This window comes from Panthera onca, chromosome A2 (assembly GCF_046562875.1).
Source record: "Panthera onca isolate mPanOnc1 chromosome A2, mPanOnc1 haplotype 2, whole genome shotgun sequence".
Taxonomy (NCBI): Eukaryota; Metazoa; Chordata; class Mammalia; order Carnivora; family Felidae; genus Panthera; species Panthera onca.
Genome location: NC_138340.1, coordinates 118,038,146 through 118,064,681, shown reverse-complemented (window position 1 = coordinate 118,064,681; position 26,536 = coordinate 118,038,146). Strand labels below are relative to the sequence as shown.

Sequence of the window (26,536 nt, the reverse complement as noted above, 5' to 3'; positions counted from 1 at the left end):
GAAAGGGGGAGGGGCAGAGAGAGAGGGAGACACAGAATCGGAAACAGGCTCCAGGCTCTGAGCCATCAGCCCAGAGCCCGACGCGGGGCTCGAACTCACGGACCGCGAGATCGTGACCTGGCTGAAGTCGGAGGCTTAACCGACTGCGCCACCCAGGCGCCCCTCCACCCTTATTTTTAAATGAAACCCGTTTCATATTTTCAGGAAAGATCTTGATGTATGATAATTTAGTCTCTACAAATAGTCCAATAAAGATATAATACAAGGCACTCAGACCAGATGGAAGGGACAAAACTAAAATACTAAAACCTGAGCATAATTTTGCCCAACATGGGATTTTTCATAGAGAGCTCTAAGAAAAACAGATTATGTATGTCAGGCCAAATGAACCTTGCCTTATAGTCTGCATTTTTACACAAATAATTAGGAAAAGTGAATCTTTTCTGGCCATTCATATTAATTTACTTAAAATCCAAGGTCATTACAAGATTTCCTTTTCTTCAAAATAAAACAGAGGCAAAAGTCTAAACACGTACAGTATCACAACCAAAATGTAGCTTCGACAGGCTTACCAAATGTAGCCTGGGAAAATATTCTTTACTGGCCCCACGAAAAGGAAAATGAAAAGCTTTGTGCGTTTTGAAAGGGCAAAACTCTCAAGCAAAGCAGCTAAATACTTCCCTTCCCTCCGTGTCTTCTGCCCTGGCTTCTCCCAGAAGATGAGCATGTCACATGGTAAAGATTAACTTACCAAGTACAAGTAGTAAAGTAGTAAATCCCTTTTACTACTCTTTGAGATTTATTTTCTACATTTACAAATGTTTACCACTCTTGTTTTAAATACTTGAAATCAAGAGAAGATTTATGTGGCAACAGCCCATTAATATGAACTTGCATCCACTGTGAAGTTTGCACGGAGTGTTTCCTGCGCCCTTCTGTCTGTCAGTGGTTTTCCTGCCAGCCAGGGTACAAGTAACTGCTCACAGGATTATACTTACTGCTTTATTTCTGTTGGAAATGTGTTTTATTTTCTTTATAAAATAATGGGTAATCCTTAAAATTGATTTTAGATGGTTCGAGGCATTACACCACAAAAGTAATGAGCACTAATGCCAATGATATTGGACACAAATTCATTTTAGCTTTATTTCACGTCTAAAGCAATTCTACTGAGCCTTGAACTGCTCACACGCTGTTATTAACTTGCTGGTAACCTAACACACGGGTACAGCAAACAAAAGTGATCAGAGTCCAGGTTGATCGGGACCTCAAGGCTACTGTCCTTTTTCTTGAGCTATAATTCAATTTCCAATTTTACTGTACATTAGACTCATTATTTCCCAGTGTTTTCTCTTCTGCTCGCTACTGCCATCTGGAGGACATGCCCGTGAAAAGCGAGAGGGAGCCCACACACACCCAGCTCACAATTCTGAAGTGGGAGAATGTGGCTGGGGAGGCGAGATCTGAACACCACACAGGCCTGGAGTTCAAAGACAGTACATCTGAATGCCCGCTGGCTGGCTAAACTTATGCTACCATACTCCATGGGTATGGCCTTTAAAGAAGCAAAATAATTTTTTAATGTACTTATGATTTTTTTTTTTTACTCAGATAATTCATTTCACAATTAAAAATACAAAATTTTGAAAGCATTTTCCCATCTGGTTCAGTGAGCGTAACCAGTTCATTTTAAGTAACACCTGGTTTACTGTATTTCAGAGAACGTTGTGACTGCCATCATCATAGTATTAAATCCTATTTTTACCTTAGTCATATTTGTGCCACACTTTCCACAAACAAATCTAACAGCAGAAATTAACTTCAAACTTAATATAAAGAGTACTTTGTAAAATGGTCAATAAAATGTCATCTTTATAAGCCTCCATAAAAACAAATGTATACAATTTTCAAGCCTTTACAAAAGGAGCAACAAATAGCCTCTAGAATTTTAGAGGTATTTCTGAAAAGATATTTACAACATGAGTCAAACGTTATTCCTTTCCCCATAACAAATTTAAACTAAACAAAGCAAATCTTGTTTTTCCCTTGAATTGGACACAGTTGAAAATCTGGTTTTCCTCAACCTGATTTTATTAGGTGTATTATATACCAGTTCAGTTGGGAACAATATATAGCTATGCAAAACCATTTAATCCTAACTAAGGATGCCCTGTCTACTGAACCCAATATAATGATATATACACATGTGTACAGTGTGGAAGGTTCGCAGTTGGATGTAGGGGAGAAAGAATTTAAGTCAGCCTGTTTACCTCTTACCATGAGGGAAAAAAAAAAAACAACCTACAAATCTTCTCCGAAGACATTCATGATCTGTGCTATGGTGCCCTCTATTGAACACAAAGACTTATATTGTGTGTGTGTGTGTGTGTGTGTGTGTGTGTGTGTGTTTCCATGGTATCCTTTCACAAAAAACTAATATTCCTTAAATTTTTAAGGAATATAAAGCTATAATAAAAAGTCTACACTGTAAGGCACATGTAGTTATATTAATGGGATGAATTCAGCAAAAAAGGAAAGCTGGCTCCCATTCATGATATGAATCAAACAAAAAATTAGTAGGACTGCCATGTTTATAGTTAGGGACTTACCAACACAGTTTATCATTTTAGTCCATAACTTTCTTTTCCCATAACTATTAGCAGAAGTGACTTACAATTTATAATTAGCTAGGGAGGGAAAATCCAAACGGGAGAGTATAGCCAAGATTGAGGGAAAATGAATGTATTTGAAAAATCTCACACTCATACTGACCAAATTTAACTATCATGTAAGAGTTCTACTAATTATAAACCTGCCAGATCCTAGAATGAATATGCCTCCACCTTTCCTCTAACTTCCTTGTTTATAAAAGTGAGATGATACCCAATTCCTAATATTATTGTAGGACCTGAGCTAAAACATGCAAAAAGCTAGACACAAAAGCTAGCAAGTATTCAATAAACAGTATAAATTATTATTCTTTGGCACCTAGTCAAAGGAACAACTTTCCAATTCCTTTATGAAGACTGGCCTGGATGCGTACTTTGTTATTAAAGATGTATTACTGAGGTGCCTGGGTGGCTCAGTGGGTTAAGCGACTGACTTCGGCTCAGGTCATGATCTCATGGTTCATGGGTTTGAGCCCTGCGTCGGGCTCTGTGGTGACAGCTCGGAGCCTGGAGTCTGCTTTGGATTTTGTGTCTGCCTCTCTCCCTCGCTCTCTCTCAAAAATAAACATAAATTTTTTAATAAAAAAGTATTATTCCACCTTAAGATGAATATATATATAGTATACACACATATGTACAGAGACAGCAGCAATTTGGTTTTAAAGGGTTTGAACATACATACTCTTCTTGGTTCATAACTTCAAAACTTACATAAAAACCAGATTTAAAAAATACATGCGATGATCAAAACAGGGAGGGGGACAAAACATAAGAGACTCTTAAATATGGAGAACAAACAGAGGGTTTCTGGAGGGGTTGTGGGAAGGGGGGGATGGGCTAATTGGGTAAGGGGCACTAAGGAATCTACTCCTGAAATTACTGTTGCACTTTATGCTAATTTGCATGTAGTTTAAAAAAATAAAATTATCAAAAGAAATACATGTGATAAATATACAGCACAAGTATATATCACATTTGAATGCTGTGGTATCTTCCCTCTCAAGTTCCTAGAAGTACTACACAAAAAACAAGGTACAGGCCATTGACAGTGACCACTACTTAGCAGGTACCTCATGGGGCCTCAGGGGATGTCAAGCTGGGGTCAGGACACGGCGCTGAGATGGCACTGAGACCGCCGAGTTGCAAGTCACATCCCGCTTCCCAAAATGGACTTGGGCTCAGGGGATCCCAGGGGAAAAGAGCTGGAAGGTTGCTACTTCTACACAGACTGGACAAAGCTATGCATCCGAATCCGAGGGACACAGAACGGAGGGTGAGGAGGACCTGAAGGGGCCACGGTATTTAGGCCATTTAGGTCGGGGGTGAATCCGGCCGTGTGGTATTATAGACTTGTTGCTTCCTTCAGGTTCAAACCACGTAGAAGCACCAGCTTCACTTTTAATGTGAAACTCACCAGCTTAGAGACTACTGTTCACACACCACAGTGGAACAGACACCACAAGCGAACTTGCTGTCTCTTCTCTGATTTGACTTCTGGATGGTAACCCAGACCCAATTTTAATGAACCTAGCCATCCCCTGGTAAGTACATAGGACTTTCCCACTAGAATGGAAGCTTCAAGTGGATAAGGATTGGTGTCCATTGTGCGCAGTCGGAAGTAGTCACTTACTAAATAGGTTTCCAGAGTCCTTACCAATGCATCATCTTAACGACACAACCAACTAGGGCAGCAGTGAATGTGCTACATCATCATACCCTTTACAACAAAGGCACACAAGAATTAAGTGACTCTTCCAAGGTCGGATGGCCAGAAAAAAATTAGGAGTTGCGACTTATAGGAGACCTGGAACCCAGCTCTTCAAGCTCCTGATCCAGGATACTTTCTGCTATGATGTCTGCATCAAATTCAATCCGCAAACAGCCAAACGACACAGTATGTAAAAATAACCAAGCACAAGCCTAAGTGCACTGCAGCCAAATGACATTCATTCAGTCATTAATTTGGCAGATCAACTGTGGAAAAAAGGTCGTATTCAAAGCAGCGAAGTGATTCCTGGTCAAAAACACACGCCCTGAGCTTAACTCAATGTAAAGACAGAGACACATGCTGTTCTTTGACCTCCAAAAAGGAGACTTCTCTACGGAAGACAAGCGGCCCCCGAGTGCTGACAGGGACTGCAGGATTTGGCTGTCCCCACCCAGGCCCCACTGCCAATGGCCAGTCTGCAGCTTCCTGAACAGCATCTGCACTGACGGGCCATTCGGCCAACTTGGACAACTGGGGCCACATCTTAAGGGAGATGCCATCAGCCACCTGGGTCTCATACAGACAACAATTAAAAGCAGAGCGGTCTCCAAAGGAAACGGGCAGAAAAAAGTTGACCAGGCCTTTGTTCCGTCATGCCTGTGATACCCAAAAGAATACCACCGTAATGTGTTCTGAGGACTCGGCTTGGTTAATGGGTTCTTATGGTCTCTTGTCATTTTTATTCCTCTGTTCTTTTTCCTTTCTGGCCCTCCTTCAATTTATAATCGCGGATATTTCTGTATGTCTCCATGACCCCTTCCAAGGAAAGACACTATGTCAACTTAATGGAAATAAATATTAATATTCATGTGCATACTTAATATCCAAACCCTTTATGAGTGAGCCATATGGGGAGAAGGCAGTATATTATTTCAGGCTGGCTCTAAGGTCCCATGGAGTGAATGAACTCAAAAGGAGATTACTGCAGACCCTGAAGTCAGGAGAAAAAGAAAGAGAGCTTAGGAAGCTGGGCCCTGCCACTAACCAGCAGTCCTATGACTCAGCCTATTTCCTTATCTATAAAATGGGAAGTTTAAAAAATTAGCTCAAAGCTGTTTCATGTCTAAGTGGATCAAAACAATAACAGCCAATACCACACATGACATGTCACACTATTGTGAGTACTTTCTATTCATTAACTCACCTCATCCTCTCAACAACTATATGAAGTACATACTATTTTTAACCCCATTTTATAGATGGAAAAAAACAAAAGCACACAGGAGGTAGAAAATGCTCCCAGCCCCTCAGCTCATAAGTAGCAGAGCCAAGATTTGAACCCAGACAGTCTGGCCTCAGCGTCTGTGTGCAAACCAATGTGCTGTCTCACAGGATGGGTATTCTAGCATTCTGGAGTGGGGACAGAAAGAAATTATAGCGGTGAGAATTCAAGTCGTTTTAACTGCACTGCCTACCATCACCAAGCAATCCAGAGTTAATAACCCACCGGGACTATTCAACCACCAATAAATACTCCCTTATAAACATTCCCTCCAAAGAGGAGAGTTAAAGTCTTCCTTTAGAAGAGCCCAGAACAGTATCACTTAGCAGCCAATGCACTGGAGAACGGATGTTGGTCTGTCGATCCGAAATGTCGTAAATAAAGATAGTTTTTAAGTAGCACCTTTTTAATAAAGCATGTTTGCTTCCTCGCAAATTTTACTTTTGTCAGCTGAACTCCTTAGTAATTTGGCTCTGCTTCACAGCTTCAAGGACCACAGATTTATTCATTACCAGACTCAATTAGCTCATTGTTTTCCTTCTAGAAGATGTGGTCCCAGATGTGCACGATAAGATGTCAGCCACAAGATGGCGCTCTAATATAGGAAATGAACTACTGAGCTAGGCTCTAGATTATTATTAATATTTGGAACACTGATATTCTTCTCCCCCACATAATTATAGGACACTCAACTTTTGCAAAGCACTTTGCTTACAACTCCTGTATGGCCGCAAGAGTTTCTGCACACTTACTTTCTGAGGAAATCTTCCAAACCCTGACGACGCTGATCTACATGCTGGCGATTATTCATGTTGAAAAACAGGTTTTTAGATGGAAGTTCTGGCAGTTGCCTTAGGAAAAAGGAAAAAAAAATTTTTTTAATAATCAAATCAAGGTGGGTTAGGGACAAAATTTCTCCAAGCGAAAGCAAATTATGTTATAATTATCATATAGTTGTATATATTATAGAGTATATATAATAAGGGTATAAGATAATTAACTTAAAGAAAAACCCATTTTTAAAAATTTTTGAGGGCTTTCATGGTCAATACTCAACAGGTTAGTGAAATGCAAGTGATAAATTTTGTATTCAGATGTAGCAGCCACAAAACTAACTAAAGCTATAGATGGCAATCAAGAAGCCTATCAAATCCTTCATGTTTTCTGAATCTTAATGCATGACGAATTTTAAAATATTGAATATAATAATAAAGCCTCCCCAATATCACTTATTTAAATCACTTACACCAGCAACGCATTACTTTGGAGTCTCTGCCTCAGCCACACAAATTCTCTGTATCTTCTTCGCACACAGGATGTTTTCATTGTAAAACACATGCTATTGGTCTGTTTGAAGAAAAAGAAAAATACAAGCCCCATTTAAGGAAAAAATGTTTTTCCTCCATCTCGAACTCACCAAATGTGCCCATGTTCATTTGCATAGGATTTAAAAAAACCGAAAGCACAGTTGCTCTTGTGCCAGATTCCAATCTTGCACAAAGCCCACCACTATCTATTACATCCCTGAAAAACAGCCGGGATGACATCAACGCGCAGTGTTGCCCTGGGGCAAAGCCTGACCCTGCCGTCCCCTGAGTCCTGAGGTAGCCTCCTGCTCACCTATTAGTACTGCTTTCAAAGATGAATCATAAAAATTAAACAAATCCTGCAGTCTAAATGACCAATAAAAACTCGGGGTCATCCCTTCCATTTTAATACCGTCCACCCATGAGGCTGGAGAAGCCTTTGGGAATTAGAGACACCTTCTTATGGCCCTTGACACGACACCACGAGAAGCCATCATATCCTTGATACGGCCATCAGTACAGATCACACAAACCACCAGGTTTGGTGGTTTTCAGGCATCCTGAAATCACTTTTTTTTTTTTTAATGTTTATTTCAAGTAGGCTCCACACCCAGAGCGGGGCTTGAACTCACAACCCTGAACTCAAGAGTCTCACGCTCTACTGACTGAGCCAGCCAGGCACCCCCTGGTATCACTTTTAAACAAGAGAAGAGCATTCTCCTTCTCTACTAGATGTGCAAGGGAGTGCGATCCAAGGTAGAGAGAGGCTTGTGGTACACAGGGACAATTATACCCATGGGGAACCCACGTGCCAGTTCTGGCCCTGCCATATGGCAAGTCACTTAAACTCTAGTTTGCTGAGTGGTAAAATGGGGGTGAAGTAGTACACACCTATTTTACTGGGTGGTCATAAGGATTGATGGTAAGTACCTGACAAATGTTATCTATTAATACTGTTATTAGATAGGAGATGTCGGTTTGCTTCCAGCTACCCTAAGGCAGACTTGGAAAAGCCACCTACAGAGTCCCCATCCTAAGCAGAACAGCAATGCTTCTCCTCGGGGTAAACCCAAGACCAGTAAATACATGTTTCTCCTTTCTCCTTTGTGTAAAACAAGAGAGACTGGCAGATACCTGACTAATGGTTTCGTAAGATTTCTGTTCTCTACATTTATTTCGAACTTCTATTTCATGATCTTTACCCTGCCAAATGAGAGTGTTTTGGGTCCCCAAGATTTTTATTCTTTCAAAAATCATGATTATCCTACCACTTAGCACCTAAGCACCCAGCAGTTGTTTCCCTTGGCGAGTGTGAGTGACTATGTGCCTGAGTTCTTAAACCACCCCCACCCCCACCCCCACCCCCACCCCCATGAAAGGTACGGCACAGCTCCTGGTTCTCCTAAACTTGATAAAGTTCAGGAAACCTCAGAATGCAGACAGATGAAGAGATCTGCCCCCAAAGGAGCTACTGGTCTAAAGCCTGTCACCTTTGACAACACGGCAGCAAAACGCACAAGACGGAGTCTGGGGCACAGTAACATTCTGTGTGTGGATTTCAAAGCTTACTATGGCCTCACTCTAAAGTGACCCCTGGGGGACTGAGTCAGCAGACCGTTCACACCAGGACGAGTGTCCTAACAAGGCCTGGGCAGGTGTCCTCTAGAGGACCAGGCCACTGCAGGGACTCCTGACACCTCAGGTAGGACTGAACCGATTTCAACTCCCTTTCATTTCTCTGTTCTGGATTATTGTGGATGTCAATAATGTGGGTGTCAGTTGGAGATCCACCTGGTACCTATGCCAGACAAAGGTCCATCCATAAGTTCTTCATTTGCAGGACAAGGTTAGGAGAGCATATACAGTTCACTAGTTTACAATTCTAAATAAATGCTGAGATTCCACAGTCACCTGGTGTCATTTCTCTTGAGGTTCATTTAAATGGGTTAACTACCGGCTTCTCTACTGCAAAGCCCTATGGGTACAGCACCTAAATGAGGCTGACTAGAGCTCTCTAGTCCCCCCCACCCAGGCCCCCACCTCATTCCTAATCATAAACAGGTATGGATAGTTAGGACCAGACTATGCTGAGATCACTAATTTTTAAGTTCCTCTAAATCTGTTTGCTTATTCTGTTATCTCCCAAGCCAAGAAGATTTAGTCATTGTCAATGTACTAGCATTTCAGAGAAACGCCAGAACACCACCAAATAATATTTGTGGAATCTATCATTTCTGGCTTGAGACAGACATTTCTGAATTCACCTAATGCAACTTATGTAGCAGAGAAAAAAATCTACGCTTTCATTAACTCTCTGAGGATAATTAAATTTCATGTCTCCCATGAAGTGTGATAAGGACACACAAATTTTTCAGAGGAAGTTAAAAAGGCAACTAAAGAATTACGTTTCATTTCCAAATGCTTACTCTTACATACTCATAATTTTCCACACAGAACACATATCTGGTGGGATTTTATGAATAAAACCAAAACAAAATCAAAATACAAGGTATACCCTGGCAGTGGTCTTCAACACAATCATCAGAAAAGCAGTTCTAAAAAAAAAAAAAAAAAAAAAAAGCAAGCAGTTCTGAGTTTTTATTTTCTAAGTTGGAGAACTTTGAAAGAAAAAAAAGGGAAGAAAGGAGAGAAAAAAAAGTTTTATGGCTGATGCCTGGGTGTCTAATCTATCAATTTAACTATTTACAATGGGAAGATTAAAGGTGGCTAGATTTTACTTCACATTGCATACAGTCACAGATAAAATCTGAGTCTATGCTCCCAAGAGAAGTCTGGACTAAATCAGATGGGAAAAGGAACCTATCTTCACGATCAGGTCCAATAAACTATAGCCTGTGGGCCACATCCAGCCTGCCACTTAGCTTTGCAAATAAAGTTTTATTGGAATACAGTTACATCTATTCATTTGTGTATTGTTTAGGACTGCTTTCGCCCTACAATAGTGGAATTGAGTAGTTTTGAGACAGAATGTATACTCCAAAGCTGAAGACATTTACTACCTCAGTGTTTACAAAAAAAGTTTGCTGACCCTTGTTCAAGATGATTACAGAAGGCCATACACCACACAAAAATGCTCAAGATTATGATAAAGTATTACTTCCAAATAAAGTACATCATTTCTAGTTATTTACGTATGTTAATTACGAATCTAGACTAAGGCAAAATAATTGCACGTATTTATTTTCCACTTTCTTATTCTACATATAAAACCACTGCACATCAGTTTCCCAGAAAGCTCTATATCCTCTTAAAACCTAAGATTTATCAGGCAATCTATTACCCAGAAATATGCTATAACAGATCATAAAGAAATACCATTAATGAGCTATAAATACACTTTAACTGTGAATTTTAGATGTATTCACATATTCATACATGAAGGCAATAAACTTTAAAATATTAGTATTAGCAAAGGTACAATAAGCAATTCTAATGAGTAATTTTCCAACTTTAGGAACCAACTTACTACTCCATTCGAGACACAGGCATTAGTTATAATCATCCAAAGTCAGTTATTTGAGATAGGAACATTTTTACAAATATCAATTTGAAGTATAACAGTGTGTCCCATCAAATGCATGATACCTAAAAACTGCCATGATTTCTGCAGACTATTGACTGAATACTTACATGAATACATATCTCATAGTCAATATAAGAATGCCAAAAGTCCTCCTTCTGAATCCGAGGATCTCGAACCCAGACGCTTACAAATTCCTGTAAAGGCATCATAAACAAAGGAATATGTTTCAGAATCGCGAGCAGGGCTGGAAAGAAGGGAGAGAAGCACACAGTACTGGAACAAAACTGAAATGAGCTGTGGTTGTTCATTCTTTTAAAAACAAGAAGTAAAGCTAATGAATCAGGCACTATGGGAAGTCCAAGAGCATTTCTGCCACAAATGGAATTTTTAAAATGGTGTAAATCCAACCTGGGGGTCCTTCTAGGGAGTCTTACAGGTTAATGAAGACCGTAATAAAGTAACTGATGTGTCATTTTGAATCGTGAAATACGTTCAGATTTTTCTCAAATCTTACTTTTCTTTCTTTTTTTCACTTTCTTTACAGCAGCCATTTCTTACTTTTTTCATCTCCCTACGTTAAAACCATAGGCCCTGGGGCACCTGGGTGACTCAGTCAGTTGAGCGTCTGACTTCGGCTCAGATCATGATCTCGCAGTTCGTGAGTTCGAGCCCTCAAATTCGGGCTCACTGCTGTCAGCCTGTCAGTATAGCGCCCGCTTCAGATCCTCTGTACCCCTCTCTCTGCCCCTCCCCCTCTTGCGCTCCCCCCAAATATAAATAAAAATAAATAAGTGAAATAAAAAAACTATAGGCCCTACCTGATAAATCACTTCCTAGAAGAAAATAGAAGAGTGGCAAAGGACATGGGATAAGCAAGCAACGGAAGATGAAAATGACTTTCTACACACCCCACCTTCATGAGAATAAGCAACAATAACTTAGAAAGATGAAACCCTTTAACCCCATACTTTTCTATTTTTTTAAATACACTTTCCCTTATAGTAAATAATTTCACCTTCTTAATAACCTCATGTTATAAGTAAAAAGAGATGTTAAAAAAAATACCTGGTAGACAATCTTGTTCCTTTCAAAAGATAACAAAAATTGGAAATACAGGGTAAAATTTAAAACACAATGGTTTCCAAAAAGTGCTCTTTACTAAATATTCTTAGTATAAAAATATGACATCATATACAACAAACGATTATGTTTGGCATGATAAATCTGAAAGTATTAATTTATTCGCTTGGTGATCACAAATTTGCTAACTGAATTTTTAAATCTTATTACTTATTTTTAAAGATTTCATTTTTAAGTAAGCTCTACACTGAATGTGGGGCTCAAACCCACAACCCGAAGATTAAGAGTTGCACGCTCCACCAATTCAGCCAGCCAGGTGCCCCAAATTCTTTCTAAAGATATTATTTTTAGATAATCTCTATACCCAACATAGAGCTCAAACTCACAACCCCAAGATCAAGAGTTGCATGCTCTACCGACTGAACCAGCCAGGCACCCCTAATTCAATTTATTTTTTTAATTTTCTTAAGTTTATGTATTTATTTTGAGAGAGAAAACGCGAGTGAGCTGGGGAGGGGCAGAGAGAAAGGGAGAGAATCCTAAGCAGCTCTATGCTGTTAGCACAGAGCCCAATGTGGGGCTCCATCCCATGGACTGTGAGATCATAACCTGAGCCGAAGCTGGATGCTTAACTGACTGTGCCACCCAGGTGCCCCAAATTTAATTTTATTTTAAATATTTCAACTTTTTATCTAAAAAGGGGGGACATCAAAGCTGAAATCTTAGGCTTCTGTTACTGCTTTGTGCTGGCACATCTGAGAGGCAGGCTCTGAATGTTTGTAGAGCAGAAGCAGAAGAGAGATGATGGTGTTTTCTGGACAGAGTACCTCTATTCTGTTACACAGACCATAAAATGATCATTTTTCAGCCCAGGGCATTTTTTAAAAAGGCGAAAAAAACCAGCTCACATTCCCTTTTGACACCTATGAAGTTTCACCTTTTTTAAAATTTTTTGTTAATGTTTATTCATTTTTGAGAGACACAGAGAGAGAGAGAGAGTGCAAGCAGGGGAAGAGGAGAGAGAGAGGGACATGCAGAATCCAAAGCAGCTCCAGGCTCTGAGCTATCAGCACAGAGCCCAACCCAGGGCTTGAACCCACGGTCCAGACCGCAAGATCATGACCTGAGCCGAAGTGGGATGCCCAAACGACTGAGCCACCCAGGTGCCCCTCAAATTTCACCTTCTAAGGCAACATAAACTTTGTTCTTGAATTTGAGACTTCTGCCCTACTGCCTGCCTGAAGGATACAGGGATTATGAGTTAATCTTCCCAAAAGTCTTACTTTAAAAGCTTTCCTTATGTATTTTTTTTAAGTCATTTAGAAGACAGATAATCAAAATAAGACAACATAGTGATGCTCTTTTGGCCATTATTTCTCAAACCCCCTTTTTTAAAGTTTATTTTTATTTATTTTAAGAGAGAGAGCAAGTGGGGGAGAGGCAGAGAGTGAGGGAGACAATCCCAAGCAGGCTCCATGCTGTCAGCACAGAGCCTGACGTGAGTTTCAAACTCACCAACCCTGAGCTCATGACCCAAACTGAAATCAAGAGTCAGACACTTAACCAACTGAGCCACCCAGGCGCCTCTCAAAAGTACATTCTAAATTGTAAGAGAAACTGTTCAGAGATGGAAACTGAAACAAACCCAGGCACCCTGCTCTTAGTCTAACTGTCATTTCCGTCTCCTGTGAGTGTGTGTGTGTGTAACTCATTTCCCTGCAGTACTTTTCACACACCCAGAGTTCTTAATGGACTAATCATCAATGAATCAATGAACAGAAGGGAAAATAGGTTAGGAAGAGAAGACCAGAATCCAAAGCAGACCACATTTATCTTTCCAAACCATGCACCTCCCCCCTCCCCCACACACACACTTAGAGCTGCATTCTGGCTTTCATGGGCCTTGGGGACTTTTGCCTTCATGAGACCTTTCTGCCACACACACACCAAAAAAAAAAAAAAAAAAAAAAAAAAAAAAAAAAAAATCAAAAATCATACTTTATAACCACACTGACATAAAGAGGAATATATTAATATTATATATTAAAACCTTTCGTTTGATCTGAAAGTTCATTTTATTTTTCTGGTTTAAAAGGAAATTAAAACATTTTCAGTGGCCGACCAACACATGAAAAAATGCTCCACATCACTCATCATCAGGGAAATACAAGTCCAAACCACAATGAGATACCACCCTCACAGCTGTCAGAATGGCTAACATTAACAACTCAGGCAACAACAGATGTTGGCGAGGATGCGGAGAAAGGATCTCTTTTGCACTGCTGGTGGGAATGCAAACTGGTGCAGCCACTCTGGAAAACAGTATGGAGGTTCCTCAATAAATTAAAAATAGAACTACCCTATGACCCTGCAATTGCACTAGTAGGTATTTATCCAAGGGATACAGGTGTGCTGTTTCAAAGGGGCACATGCACCCCAATGTTTATAACAGCACCATCGACAATAGCCAAAGTATGGAAAGAGCCCAAATGTCCATCGATGGATGAATGGATAAAGAAGAGGTGGTATCTATCTATCTATCTATCTATCTATCTATCTACATACAATGGGGTATTACTCAGCGATCAAAAAGAATGAAATTTGCCATTTGCAACTACGTGGATGGAACCGGAGGGTATTATGCTAAGCGAAATTAGTCAGAGAAAGACAAATATCATACGACCTCACTCACAGGAGAACTTTAAGACACCAAACAGAAGAACATAAGGGAAGGGAAGCAAAGATAATATAAAAACAGGGAGGGGGACAAAGCATAAGAGACTCTTAAATATGGAGAACAGACAGAGGGTTTACTGGAGGGGTTGTGGGAGGGGGGGATGGGCTAAATGGGAAAGGGGCATTAAGGAATCTACCCCTGAAATCATTGTTGCACTATACACTAACTAACTTGGATGTAAATTAAAAAAAAAAAATTAAAACGTCTTCATGTTTTAATGAAAACCCCTAAAAGCAGTGTGGACCTTGATCACCACTATGCCTACACTGAGCAAGGCAGGATATTGATAACAGCAGGCAAGGTTATTGTGCATGCCCCCACTCCATCCCTCCACCACCCTACAGCCAGAAGGCACCCAGTCATCAGGTCACATGTGGGCCATGAGCCCTCACAGGGTGCTGGCAGCTCCACTTTTCCACTGGAGAGGCCGGAGTTCCTGAATATACCAAAAGGGGAATTAAATATTTCCAACGGCTCAATGTTCTGTATTTTTTTTCAAATGTTTATTTTTGAGAAAGAGAGAGAGAGAGCGCGCGCTATGCACGCTAGCTAGGGAGGGGCAGGGGGGGGTGGACAGAGGATCAAAGCAGGCTCTGCGCTGACAGCAGAGAGCCTGCTGTGGGGCTCGTACCCACAAACTGTGAGACTGTGACCTGAGCCGAAGTCGGACACTTAGCTGACTCAGCCACCCACATGCCCTTCAGTGTTCTATATTAATAGCAGAAGATATGCACCTGTTAGTGAAATAGTGGGTCTCTACACAGACTAAACAAAAATGAAAAGAAAAGGAAATCCATTTGTCAATGTGTACAAACTTGTGATTAAAAAAAAAAAAATCTAAACTAAAACTATAAAACCCACAGTTACTACAGTGTCACAATGCCCCTGACCACTCAACATTCTATTAATCGATGATGGTAGCAATGACAAATAGTTCTGGGGAAAAAAAGGGGGGCTTTTATTTCCCCCCACTATCTGCTTGCTACAGCCCAACCATTAACATGTAAGCTTTGAGTAACATGTCCCGTTTCATGGAAAGAGCACTGAATTTATGGTCACAAGACTAGGGATAAATTCTGGTTCACGGCATTCTAAATTATGAACTTATTCACTGAGCCTCTGTTTCCACATCTGGAAAATGGGAATAATGCCTGTTCGAACAATATCCCAGCTATTTGTTACAAGTATCAAATTATAAAACACCAGTGGAAACCCTGGGAAGTTTTTCATTAAGTACTACATAAAGGTAAAGTATTATTACACAGAAAGGAAAATGCTTAAAATAAACCCAAAGCATTGAGACCTTCCCACAGACACTGGAAATAAAAAATTAAGCTAAACCAATTGTATGTGTTTCTTAAAGTACAAAAAATTATTAATTTAAGAACCCAGCAGCAAACACGCTAACACTGTAATTTTTCAGCAAAACTCAGACTGACCTAAGGATTTCACAGTACTTGCCCAGAGCAAGCGCCTCATAATATTTATAGAAGGGATGGACAACATAATGAAAAATTACAGTAAAAAAGTCTTTTCTTCATCTCAATGGGTTGGAATTCTCAGACTCTGCTATTATTGTTACTTATTAAAGTCTACTCTTTACATAGGGAAGGACATGTTGAATACATATTCAAAAACTTTGCTGGGGGAAAAAAAGTCTTGTAAGAGCAGCAATGTATTTTTTTTAATGTTTATTTATTTTTGACCGGGGTGGGGGGGTGCAGGGAGAGAGGGAGACAGGGAATCCGAGCGGAACCCAACATGGGGCTTGAACCCATGAACCGTGAGATCATGACTTAAGGGGAAATCAAGGATCAGACACTTAGCCTACTGAGCCACTCGGGCCCCCCCAAGAACAGCAATGCATTTTAAATGCACATTTAAAGTCAACTATGGTGCTAAAACTCCAAATATTTTTTCAATCTTGAAAATTTTTAACTTGGTAGGAGGGCTAAATTTCCCTATTCTTTTGTGGATGGTGAGCTCTTCCCTTCTCACTCTCTTAAACATCGCTAGGGCCCTGAGAGCCACCCCCAGCTGCTGTTTTTCACACCCAGATGCACTTCCAGGATGATCTCATGCAAACATATGCTTTCGAGCACCCAGCAGGAGCTGATGATTCCATCCCCAGCCCAGCCTGGGCGTCTCTCCACATCTCCAGCCTCTTGCCTAGAAGTCTCACGAGCACAGAGTCTATACCATTGCCACACACCGCATCCTTCTCCCCCATCTCATCTCCAGCAACCCCGCCTGAAACGCAACTATGCCAGACTTCGCCTGCACCCAGGTCATCCCCCACACTAAGACAAGAATGGCCCCAATGCACACATCTGGGGATGTCACTTTCCTGCTAAAAGTCCTTCAAAACCTACGCCATAATTTTCAAGATCAAGTTCAGACTCCTTAGGTAGCACAACATGATTTTCGCTCTACTCATGGCCAAAGGCTAAACAAAGGTCGCCTACATGACATGCCAGTTCAGCCCTCCATGCCTTTGAACATACTGTTCCCTCTGCCTGGACTGTGATCCCTACCCTACTTTCCGCTTTCTTCTTCATCATCATCTTCCTCTAGCCTTCATGGTCTGCTAACTCCAATTCTTCTTTCAAAATGCAACTCAGTCTCTGGAAATCCTGCAGTTCACCCAGTCTGATTCATCTGACCCTCTTCCGAGCCCCTAACACCTCCGGGCACATCCTGGGCACTGTCCCTACTTGCCACAGCTTACTGTGCTGTGATACCTGTAGGTCCCCTCTCTCGGACACTGAGGTCCTTCAGGGTAGCCCAGGCCGTCACAGCCAGCCTGGGTGCCTGGCACAGCCAATGCATTCCATTAATATCACCTAATGAATAAATGAATGCCTGCAGGAATGAATGAACTGCCTTCGGGAAAAAAACAAGATCCAACCTGAACTGGAATAATATCCTCATCCGCTTGGGTTCTTGGACTCCGTGAATTAATGAGAAGTTATTTAGCAGCTGGTCTAAAGTTTATCTTAATTTACCAAACCCCTTCCTCTAAGGGTGTGCCAATTAACAGCATATGGCTACGCGAGCGATGTTTAAGATCTATGAGAACAAACTGTTTTCGAGCACCCTAAAGAACTCTAGAAGCACCTATTTACATAGAAATAATTGAAAATCATCCTGATAGCTTCAATAACTTGGGTCCCCGAAGACCCGTGCCAGACGACAATTTGTTTGCCTAGTTGGAGTTAAAATATGTACTTGAAAGTAATAAAAGTACATTTATTTTAAAATATTCTATAATTCAGATGGGCCTCCCCTCCCCCACCCCGCAATTAGTAGGAATTAGTGAAGTTTCGCCGTACATCCAGCTATGAATAGCACACCCAGGAAGCCAAGGTTCACCTATAATCTCTTAATTAGACACATCCCTCACGATGCTGCCCACCATCCTTCAAAGGAATGTTGACAGCTTGTCAGCCGCAGAGGACAGTTCCGAGTTCCACACCTACAATCATATGGATTTCCTCTGAAAATTGCTTCAGCAGCAGCAGTCAGTCAATTTAATAACCTTATTAAACACTTTAATGACTTCTTGGGCCTAATGACTGTATCTAGTGTGGAGGAAGAAGCCAGGCAGAGTAGAATTAAAAATTTAAACTAACTGATCCCTACTGTTCTCCATGTGGGAAAAGGCTTCTGAAGAAAGAGAGACTGCTAGACTCTTTGAAAATCTAATTCCTGTGTTCTCTTATAATAATCGCTCTTTGATTGTAATGCATCCTGTCCCCCACCACCACTGCCCCAGGTTCAACCTTTGTCTATTTACTCGTCTACCTTGTCTTCTCTTCCTTAGCCCTGATAGGAGATGAAATTAACAATAAAAATAACTGTATTATATAGAGCACTGTGACAAGCGTTTTACATATGTTTTTCTTTAATCTTTACAACAATTCTAAGGAAGCGGTCAATTAATTATCTGTCCCATTTTACAGATAAGGAAAGTAAGGCTTCTAAAGCTTAATTTAAGCAACTGGCCCAAAGCCAAACAACCAACAGGCTGAGCTATTGGCCATTTCAATATTCAAACTCAAAGCTTGTACTCTCAAACATTCTATCTAGCGGTACTTTTGGCAATGATAAATCTCAGATGATTTCCATCTTCTCTGTAATTATTTTGGAGGGAAAATATTATCTTTGTTGCTCTTAGCCAATATCAGTTCAAACAACATGCTCTTCTCAAAGGCTTTCTATTCCATTTTTATATTTCTAGCCCCAAGCACTGTAGTATAGTCCTCATGAAATGTTAGAAAATTAATCAAACAACTGATTACAGAGATGACTCAAAAACAAAGAATGTAGATTCTGTATGCTGAAAATTACAAGATGCAGTTGAAAGAAATCAAAGAAGTCTACATTTCTCTGTATATGTCTACATAAGTATATGTCTGTACTGCGTTCATGTATTGAAAGACTCAACACAGTAAAGAGATCAGTTCTCTCCAAACTGATCTATGGGTTTAATGCAATTCCTGTATAAATCCCAGTAAGATTTTCTGAAGACACAGATGAGATTCTTCTAAAATTTACATGGAAAGGGACAGACCCTAGAATAGCCAAAACAATTTTGAAAAAGTACAAAAGAGTGAAAAGAATCCCCCTGCTGCAGTAATCAAGACAGTACAGTATTGGGAGAGGTACACAGATCGACAGAACAGAACAGAAAACCCCGAAATAGACCTATACAGGGATGTCCAACTAACTTTTGACAAACGTGTAAAAACAATTCAATGAAGGGGGCGCCTGGGTGGCTCAGTCGGTTAAGCGTCCGACTTCGGCTCAGGTCATGATCTCGCGGTTTGTGAATTTGAGCCCCGCATCAGGATCTGTGCTGACAGCCCAGAGCCTGGAGCCTGCTTCAGATTCTGTGTCTCCCCTTCTCTCTGCCCCTCCCCTGCTCATGCTCTGTCTCTCTCTGTTTCTCAATAATAAACAAAAAAAAATATTTTTTAAATAAAAAAACAATTCGGTGAAGTATAGACAGCCTTTGAACAAGTGGCTCTGCAGCAATTAGACATCGACAGGCCCAAGATGAACTTTGACCTGACCCTTGCACCTTCCACAAAAATTAATTCAAACGGATCATATATTTAAATGTAAACACAAAACCATAAAACAGTTAGGAAAAAATATGAGAAAATCTTTGGGTCCTAGGCGTAGATGAAGAGTTCATCGACTCGATACCAAAAAGGATAATACACATAAGGAAATGGTTATACAGTGGACCTCACCAAAACTAAAAACCTTTCCTCTGCAAAAGACCCTGAAAAGAAGTTGAAAAGACAGATGACAGACTAGAAGAAAATATTTGCAAATCACACATCCTTCAAAGGACTTGTACCTAGAACATATAAAGAACTCTCAAAACTCAACATTTATGTGGCACCTGGGTGGCTCAGCAGGTTAAGCGTCTGACTCCTGATTTCAGCTCAGGTCATGATCTCAGGTTCCTGAGTCTGAGCCCCACATCAGGCTCTGTACTGACCACGAGGAGCCTGCTTGGGATTCTTCCTCTCCTCTCTCTCTGTCCCTCCCCACACAAGCTCTCTCGGTCTCTCTCAAAATAAATAAATAAACTTAAAAAAACAAAAACAAAATTCAACATTAAAAAAAATAAAGAGTTCGATTAGAAAATAGGCAAAACACACACAGAGACCTTTCGTCAAGGACATATAGATGGCAGACAAGGACATGAAAAGTGGTATAACATCATTAGCCACTAGGAAATGCAAATCACCACCATAATGTGACATCACAGCACCTACCAGTTTCTGGGGGTGTTATCCCTATAGTTTATGTTAGCCATTTTGATAGGTGTGGGGTTTTTTTTTTAATTTTCACTGTAGCCTAGCTTTGTAGTACAGGAAGCATAACCTTGTGCTAATTGTAAGAATATTTACTCAGATTACAAAAAGACAAGTAGGGACAAAAGCTAATAAATCAGAACCTCTAAGTGCTAATGAAGAGTAATTTTTCATAGCCTTGATGAGAATTTTCTATCACAAAAATGAAAACTTGTTTCATTATGTGTTCACTTTCTCAGGACTTTTTTTTTTCCTATTCCAAAGTATGTTTTACATGCTTATGTGTTTAAACTAAGGATTCATTCATATTTTCATTCATTCATTCATTCATTCATTCAACTAAAGAACATGGACTCTGTGCTAGGCACTGTTCTAACTTGTAGAATTTAACCAATGTCTTATTCACCAGTGTTCTGTTCAGGACTCTCACATAACAATCTCAAAACTAATATTTAACCCATTTTGCACACTACATTCTTTACAAATAACAAGCTTGAAAGGCAGAAGGAATGCATCAAGTGAGCTTCCTATTTCCTAATAACAGTTATGACAAATCACCTAAAGGAATACTACAAGGGATGTTACTTTCTACTTTATAGCTTGGAGGGTGTTTAAATGCCATGCTCTGGCAGTTTTGAATGATGATTTTTAAGAAAGCTTTTATTACTTTAGGAGAAATAACCATGGATAAGATTCACTTAGACCTGCCTTTTGTATGACTTATAACAGTTCGTGATGTTGCAAGCTTTTTTATACAAGTAGGGTTCAAAATTAAGGAGAGTTACCTTTTGTATCTCGTAATACATTAGGAAAAGTGCAGTGGGAAAAAACTCATCTTTTGCAGTAAGAAGTAATTGCCAACCTGTATTAAACTATACCACAGGACACAATCAGCAAAATCCAGTTTGTGAAAATATCTACTGAACAAAAAGATGTAGTTTCTTCAACAAATTAATTACAAAAGGGGAAAAAGGCAGAATAACAGACTGTAAGCAAAACAGTAACTAAATGCAGTGTGTGGTCCCTATTTGGATCATAATGAGAACTAAATATATACATTCCCCCTACCCCCAACAGAATCCAAAAAACTTGAACACTGACTGAAGATTTGATGGTATGAAAGAATTAATGCTAATTAGTTAAGGTGTAATAATCTGGTTTGTTCCTAAGAAGGGTCATTTGTTAGAAATGTATACTGAAATATTTACAGATGAAAATACACAACGTCTAGAATTTGTTTCAAAGTAATTCACTGCCTGGTCCCACGAAAAAATGAATATGGGTGGGGGATAGCTTGGTCATGAATGAACAATGTGCTAATTGTTGAATCCCTAGAATAACGTAATGAACCCTTGTGTACCTCTCTGCTTTGTGTACGTTTAAAATTTCACAATGAAAGGTTGCAATCAGAGAAAGTAAAAGGAAAGAAGGGAGAGAGGAAGGGAGGGAGAGGGAGGGGGGGGTCATCCTAAGATGACTGCTTTATGAAAAGGAACAAATGTGGCACCTGAAAGTGAAAGCAAGTCAGAAACAGAGACCTAAAATGTTAACCATTTATTCAACATTTATTGACACCATTAACATAATAGCCTAATACTTATCTACCTTAAAAAATAAGATTTTTTCATTCCTATAAAAATAAAACATGTATGTAATTAAAGAGAGATACATAAAATTTCAAACACAAATGAATACACCATGAAAATGAAGTCCCCTACATGCTGGACGCCCTGCTTTTTGTCTACCTAGTGAGGACTTTTATAATTTTTATATTATATATAGATATAGAATTGGCATGTGTATGTATATATATTTAATTTTAACACAAATGGGATAATATAAATACTGTTTTGTATCCTGCTTTATTTACTGCACAATCTTTTAGAAACCTTTATATGTTGAGCATATATAATTCAATGTAATTTGCTTCAAAAGTGTTAATTTTAGGGGCACCTGGGTGGCTCAGTCGGTTAAGCATCCGACTTCAGATCAGGTTGGGATCTCGTGGTCTGTGCGTTTGAGCCCCGCGTCGGGCTCTGTGCTGACAGCTCAGAGCCTGGAGCCTGCTTCGGATGCTGTGTCTCCCTCTCTCTCTGCCCCTGCCCTACTCATGCTCTGTCTCTCTCTCTCTCAAAAATAAATAATAAAAACATAAAATTTTTAAAAAACAATAAAAGTGTTAATTTTAGCACAGTTTTGGATATACAGAAAAATCCCCACTTATCTCACATCCAGTTTTTCCTATTATTATATCACACCACACAGGCAAAGAAGGAAAAAAAAATTTGTTTGGCGGAGTAGGAGAGCGTTCTGTCTTGTCTTGTCACTTGCCTTCAAAGTCCCCAGCATCACAGGACCCAGGTGGAAGGCCTGCTTATGGGATATTCTTTAATGACATTCACTGGTTCCAGACCAGTCAGTTTCCAATCAGTTTCCCAATAACGAAAGTATGCTTTCCTAGAGCGAGCCCAAGAGGTTGCCATCAGTCAGCAAAAGCATATCCTGAGCATGTAAATGTTAAGTTTTGAGGCAACACATCCGAAACAGCAGCACATCCCTGGCATCTGTCCGTGTAGGGCCCTGTCTCCTCCCTCGGCGGCAGGGTCCTCATGGTCCCTGGAACTCTCCTGGGCCCACTTGGATCCGTTCCATTCAGGGTATCCACTGCCACAGAGCTGAGGATTTATTGCCACTAGGTGTCAATACTGGTATTTGCCGCTCTACCCAGAATCAAGTATGTACATTTTGAAGAAAAACCCTCATCCTAAAGGTATACATTTCTCAAGGTAGAATTCAGTCGTCATGATCCAGGAGAGCAGAGGAGATATACATCCCATCCCCCACACCTACACCCACAAAAGGGGTTTCAGCCCACCCTTCCAGTCATATCACAGAGGCTGGACTGTCCCATTTACACCACGTGAGCCCTGGGCAGAGGAACAAACCCAGTGCCCTGGAGGGACCAGAATGTGGGACGTCATGAAACACTGTCCGGCAGGAGGGAACTGTTTATTCACACATCACAGAAGAGGAGCTCAACGTGGCAGAGAGCAAGGGCCTTTAGTGACGCAGAAAAGCCAAACTGCTCACTCTGGACATTAGAATAGAAAAAGAACAAAAATGTCTGACTCCACGAAAGACAATCTGAAACACGTTTCCTGACACAGCCACCTGCCTTTTCATTAGGATACTGGGTTCTGTCTCATTAAACAGAAGAGTTGATTCAGTTGAGTCCACCTAATTATTCTTATTAAAATATGTAACCATAATATTTTAATTGTAAATTAAAGTTGCATGCATGAATGAATCTGAATTCATTTTAATTTTACAATGGCCCAATGCCAGGGCCTTTTTATGGGGAAGATCCATCAGCTTGCATACTGTTCTCCTGGGAATCCAAACCAATGTGCAAATGGAATATGTTTAACTAACAAGGGAAACTCTCGCTCCCTGTTCTCCTCTCTCTAGATTTATTACAATAATAAAGCTATTTTAACAAGAGAGACTAGATTTGGTTACCCACCCCCCACATCTATAAAATTTTTTTTTTTTACCAAACTTCTAGGCTGGCTCTATCAGTTAGGTAGAACCAACATGTCCCTCTTAGGCCATCTGAATTTTAAACAAAGGTAGTAAATAGGTCTCACTTCATGTGCCAATGTCAAGATTAATTAGGAATGTCTGCTATGGGCACTGAGTGGAAAGTGCTTACACACACACTGATTCCTTGGTCTAGATTCTAGAACAATCAGTGACACTACATTCAGCCCTTACATATGCAGTCAGGTGGGAAATGAATTATTTCCACTGAACAACAACCAGGCACTAGGATATTGAAAAGCTCAGCCAAAACCTTCTCCACTTCTGACCACACCGACTACAGGTTAGGTGGTGAGGTAAAAATACCTTTTTATAATTGAGGCTTTAGGAAAGCCTCTTCTTGACTTCTAAGCGGAGGCCTGAGGATAAGGAGGAGTCAGCCACTCCACTCAACATGGAGTGAAGTCTGGGGGAGGAGAGATTATCCAAGCAGTGGGGAAAACATCTGTGAAAGCCCAGGGGCCCAGAGGACACAGAGCATTCGAGTCTGCAAAATAAGCTCCAAAATAAGAAGTGAGAAGTGCATCGGGGCAAAGGGAGGCACAGAAGATGAGCCTAGAGAAAGAAGCAGGGTCCAATTATAGAGGGTCTTAGTCACACATTTAGGAGTTTTAACTTTGTTTAAGAGCAATGCCATTAGAAGCCAGGAGATCATTCTGGCCACAGGAAAACAGTGGACTGTCTGAGCAACACTACATTACAATACATCCAGAACCTGGCCCAGCTATGCTCAGTTCTTGCTGACAAAGGCTAACATAAATTTCCAAACATTAAATCTCTCTCTTCTTATCATACTTTTTTCCTTTTCAGTTGAAGGACTTTCTAGTTTAAAATTCCTTAATTTTATGGGGCGCCTGGGTGGCTCAGTTGATTAAACGTCCTCCTGTTGGTTTCAGCTCAGGTCATGATCTCATGGTTTCATGAGTTTGAGCCCCACATCAGGTTCCATGCTGACAGGGCAGAGCCTGCTGGGAGTTTTCTCCCCCTCTCTCTCTGCCCTTCCTTTATTCGCACACACTGTCTCCGTCTCTCTCAAAAAAAAAATAAACTTTAAAAAATTACTTTAAAATTCCTTAATGTTATAATATTATTATTATGTTTATTTATTTTTGAGATAGAGAGAGCATGAGCAGGGTAGGGGCAGAAAGAGAGAGGGACAGAGGATCCAAAGCAGGTTCTGTGCTAAGAGCACAGACAAAGTCAGATGTTTAACCGACTGACCCACCCAGACACCCCAATGTTATAATATTATATAATTATTTATAATAAAGGACTTTTGCAAGATCAATAAAACACTTTCTTTATGTAGGTGGTTAAATTATTTTTCGTGTTGTAGTTTTTATTAATTGAAATGCGTTTGTAATCAAAATCAAGTGCTTAAACCAAGTAAAAAATTTAGAAAATTAAAAATTAAGAAATTTTTGGGGCGCCTGGGTGGCTCAGTCGGTTAAACGTCCGACTTCAACTCAGGTCATGATCTCGCAGTCCGTGAGTTCGAGCCCCGCGTCGGGCTCTGGGCTGATGGTTCAGAGCCTGGAGCCTGCTTCGGATTCTGTGTCTCCCTCTCTCTCTGCCCCTCCCCCGTTCATGCTCTGTCTCTCTCTGTCTCAAAAATAAATAAACGTTAAAAAAAACTTTTTTTTTAAATTAAGAAATTTTTAAGTAAACCCTCTAATTGGAAAAACAGTCTTTGTTGCTTTCATTGGCAGTTTTCCCCCCTACGAGAACTTTTTTTTTTTTTTTTGAGAGAGAGCACAGGTGCACACAAGTGGAGGAGGGGCAGAGAGACAGGGAGGAGAAAGAATCCCAAGAAGACTCCAGGATGTCCGTGCAGAGCCCAACACGAGGCTTGGGGCTCAATCCCACGAACCATTACATCATGATCTGAACCAACACCAAGAGTAAAAAGCTTAACCAGCTGAGCCACCCAGGCACCCTTCTCCCCTAAGAGAACAAGGTTTAAAATGTGCCCTTGGAATGTGCCATCAATCGCATAGTCTCACTCTCTCGGCACTGCCTGCCCAGTGGTCAGGACAATGCAGGTGGTGTAGTGAAGAGTTCACCTCACCCAGAGAGAGGTCTGGCCTCTGCCCTCAGCTACTGGGAGGTGATCTCTAGGCCCCTGGAACATCCTGCCTGACAGGAGTACCTTTGCCAGCCTGGGCTTTGGCCACCAGACAGTCCAACAATGTGCATATGATGGGAGTTCAGTTGTACCAAATGCAACCTCTGGAGGAACTGGAGACTAAAGATATTAGCCTGACCCCAGGAGGAGTAGAGACTAAAAGGCAGCCACACAGGAGGACGCCCGGGTGGCTCAGTTGGTTAAGCGTCCGACTTTAGTTCGGGTCATGATCTCACGGTTCGTGGGTTCGAGCCCCACATCGGGCTCTGTGCTGACAGCTTGGAGCCTGGAGTCTGCTTCATGAAGATTCTGTATCTCTCTCTCTCTCCCCCTCCCCTCTCCCACTCACGCTCTATCTCTCTCGTTCTCTCTCTCAAAAATAAACATTAAAAAAATTAAAAAAAAAAAAAAAAAAGCCACACAGGGAGTATGTGACCGAGCCGCAGTAAAAACTGGACACCAAATGCCCTGCTGAGCTCCCCTGCACATATCCTCACACATCAATGGTGGGAGCGTAACTCCAGCAACTCCATACAGAGAAGACGAGCAGGAGCTCCACATCTGGATGCCTCCCCAACTCTGTCCTCTGCATCCCTTCCTTTGGCTGGTTCTAATTTGTGTCCTTTCCCTGTAATAAGCCGTAACTGTGAGTA

At 40.7% G+C, this 26,536-nt stretch overlaps 1 protein-coding gene across 7 annotated transcripts in view; it reads right to left on the bottom strand.

The window, feature by feature from the left end:
- SNX10 (sorting nexin 10) overlaps positions 1-26,536 on the bottom strand; it is a 75,678-nt gene that overhangs the window by 3,662 nt on the left and 45,480 nt on the right. For all 7 annotated transcript variants that reach the window (XM_060632757.3, XM_060632754.3, XM_060632759.3 and 4 more), the window contains 3 exons: positions 10,618-10,704; positions 6,906-7,006; positions 6,412-6,510 (listed from right to left, as the gene is read on the bottom strand). In XM_060632757.3, the coding sequence (XP_060488740.1) occupies positions 6,412-6,510; positions 6,906-7,006; positions 10,618-10,704 (287 nt within the window). The remainder of the gene's footprint in view (positions 1-6,411; positions 6,511-6,905; positions 7,007-10,617; positions 10,705-26,536) is intronic.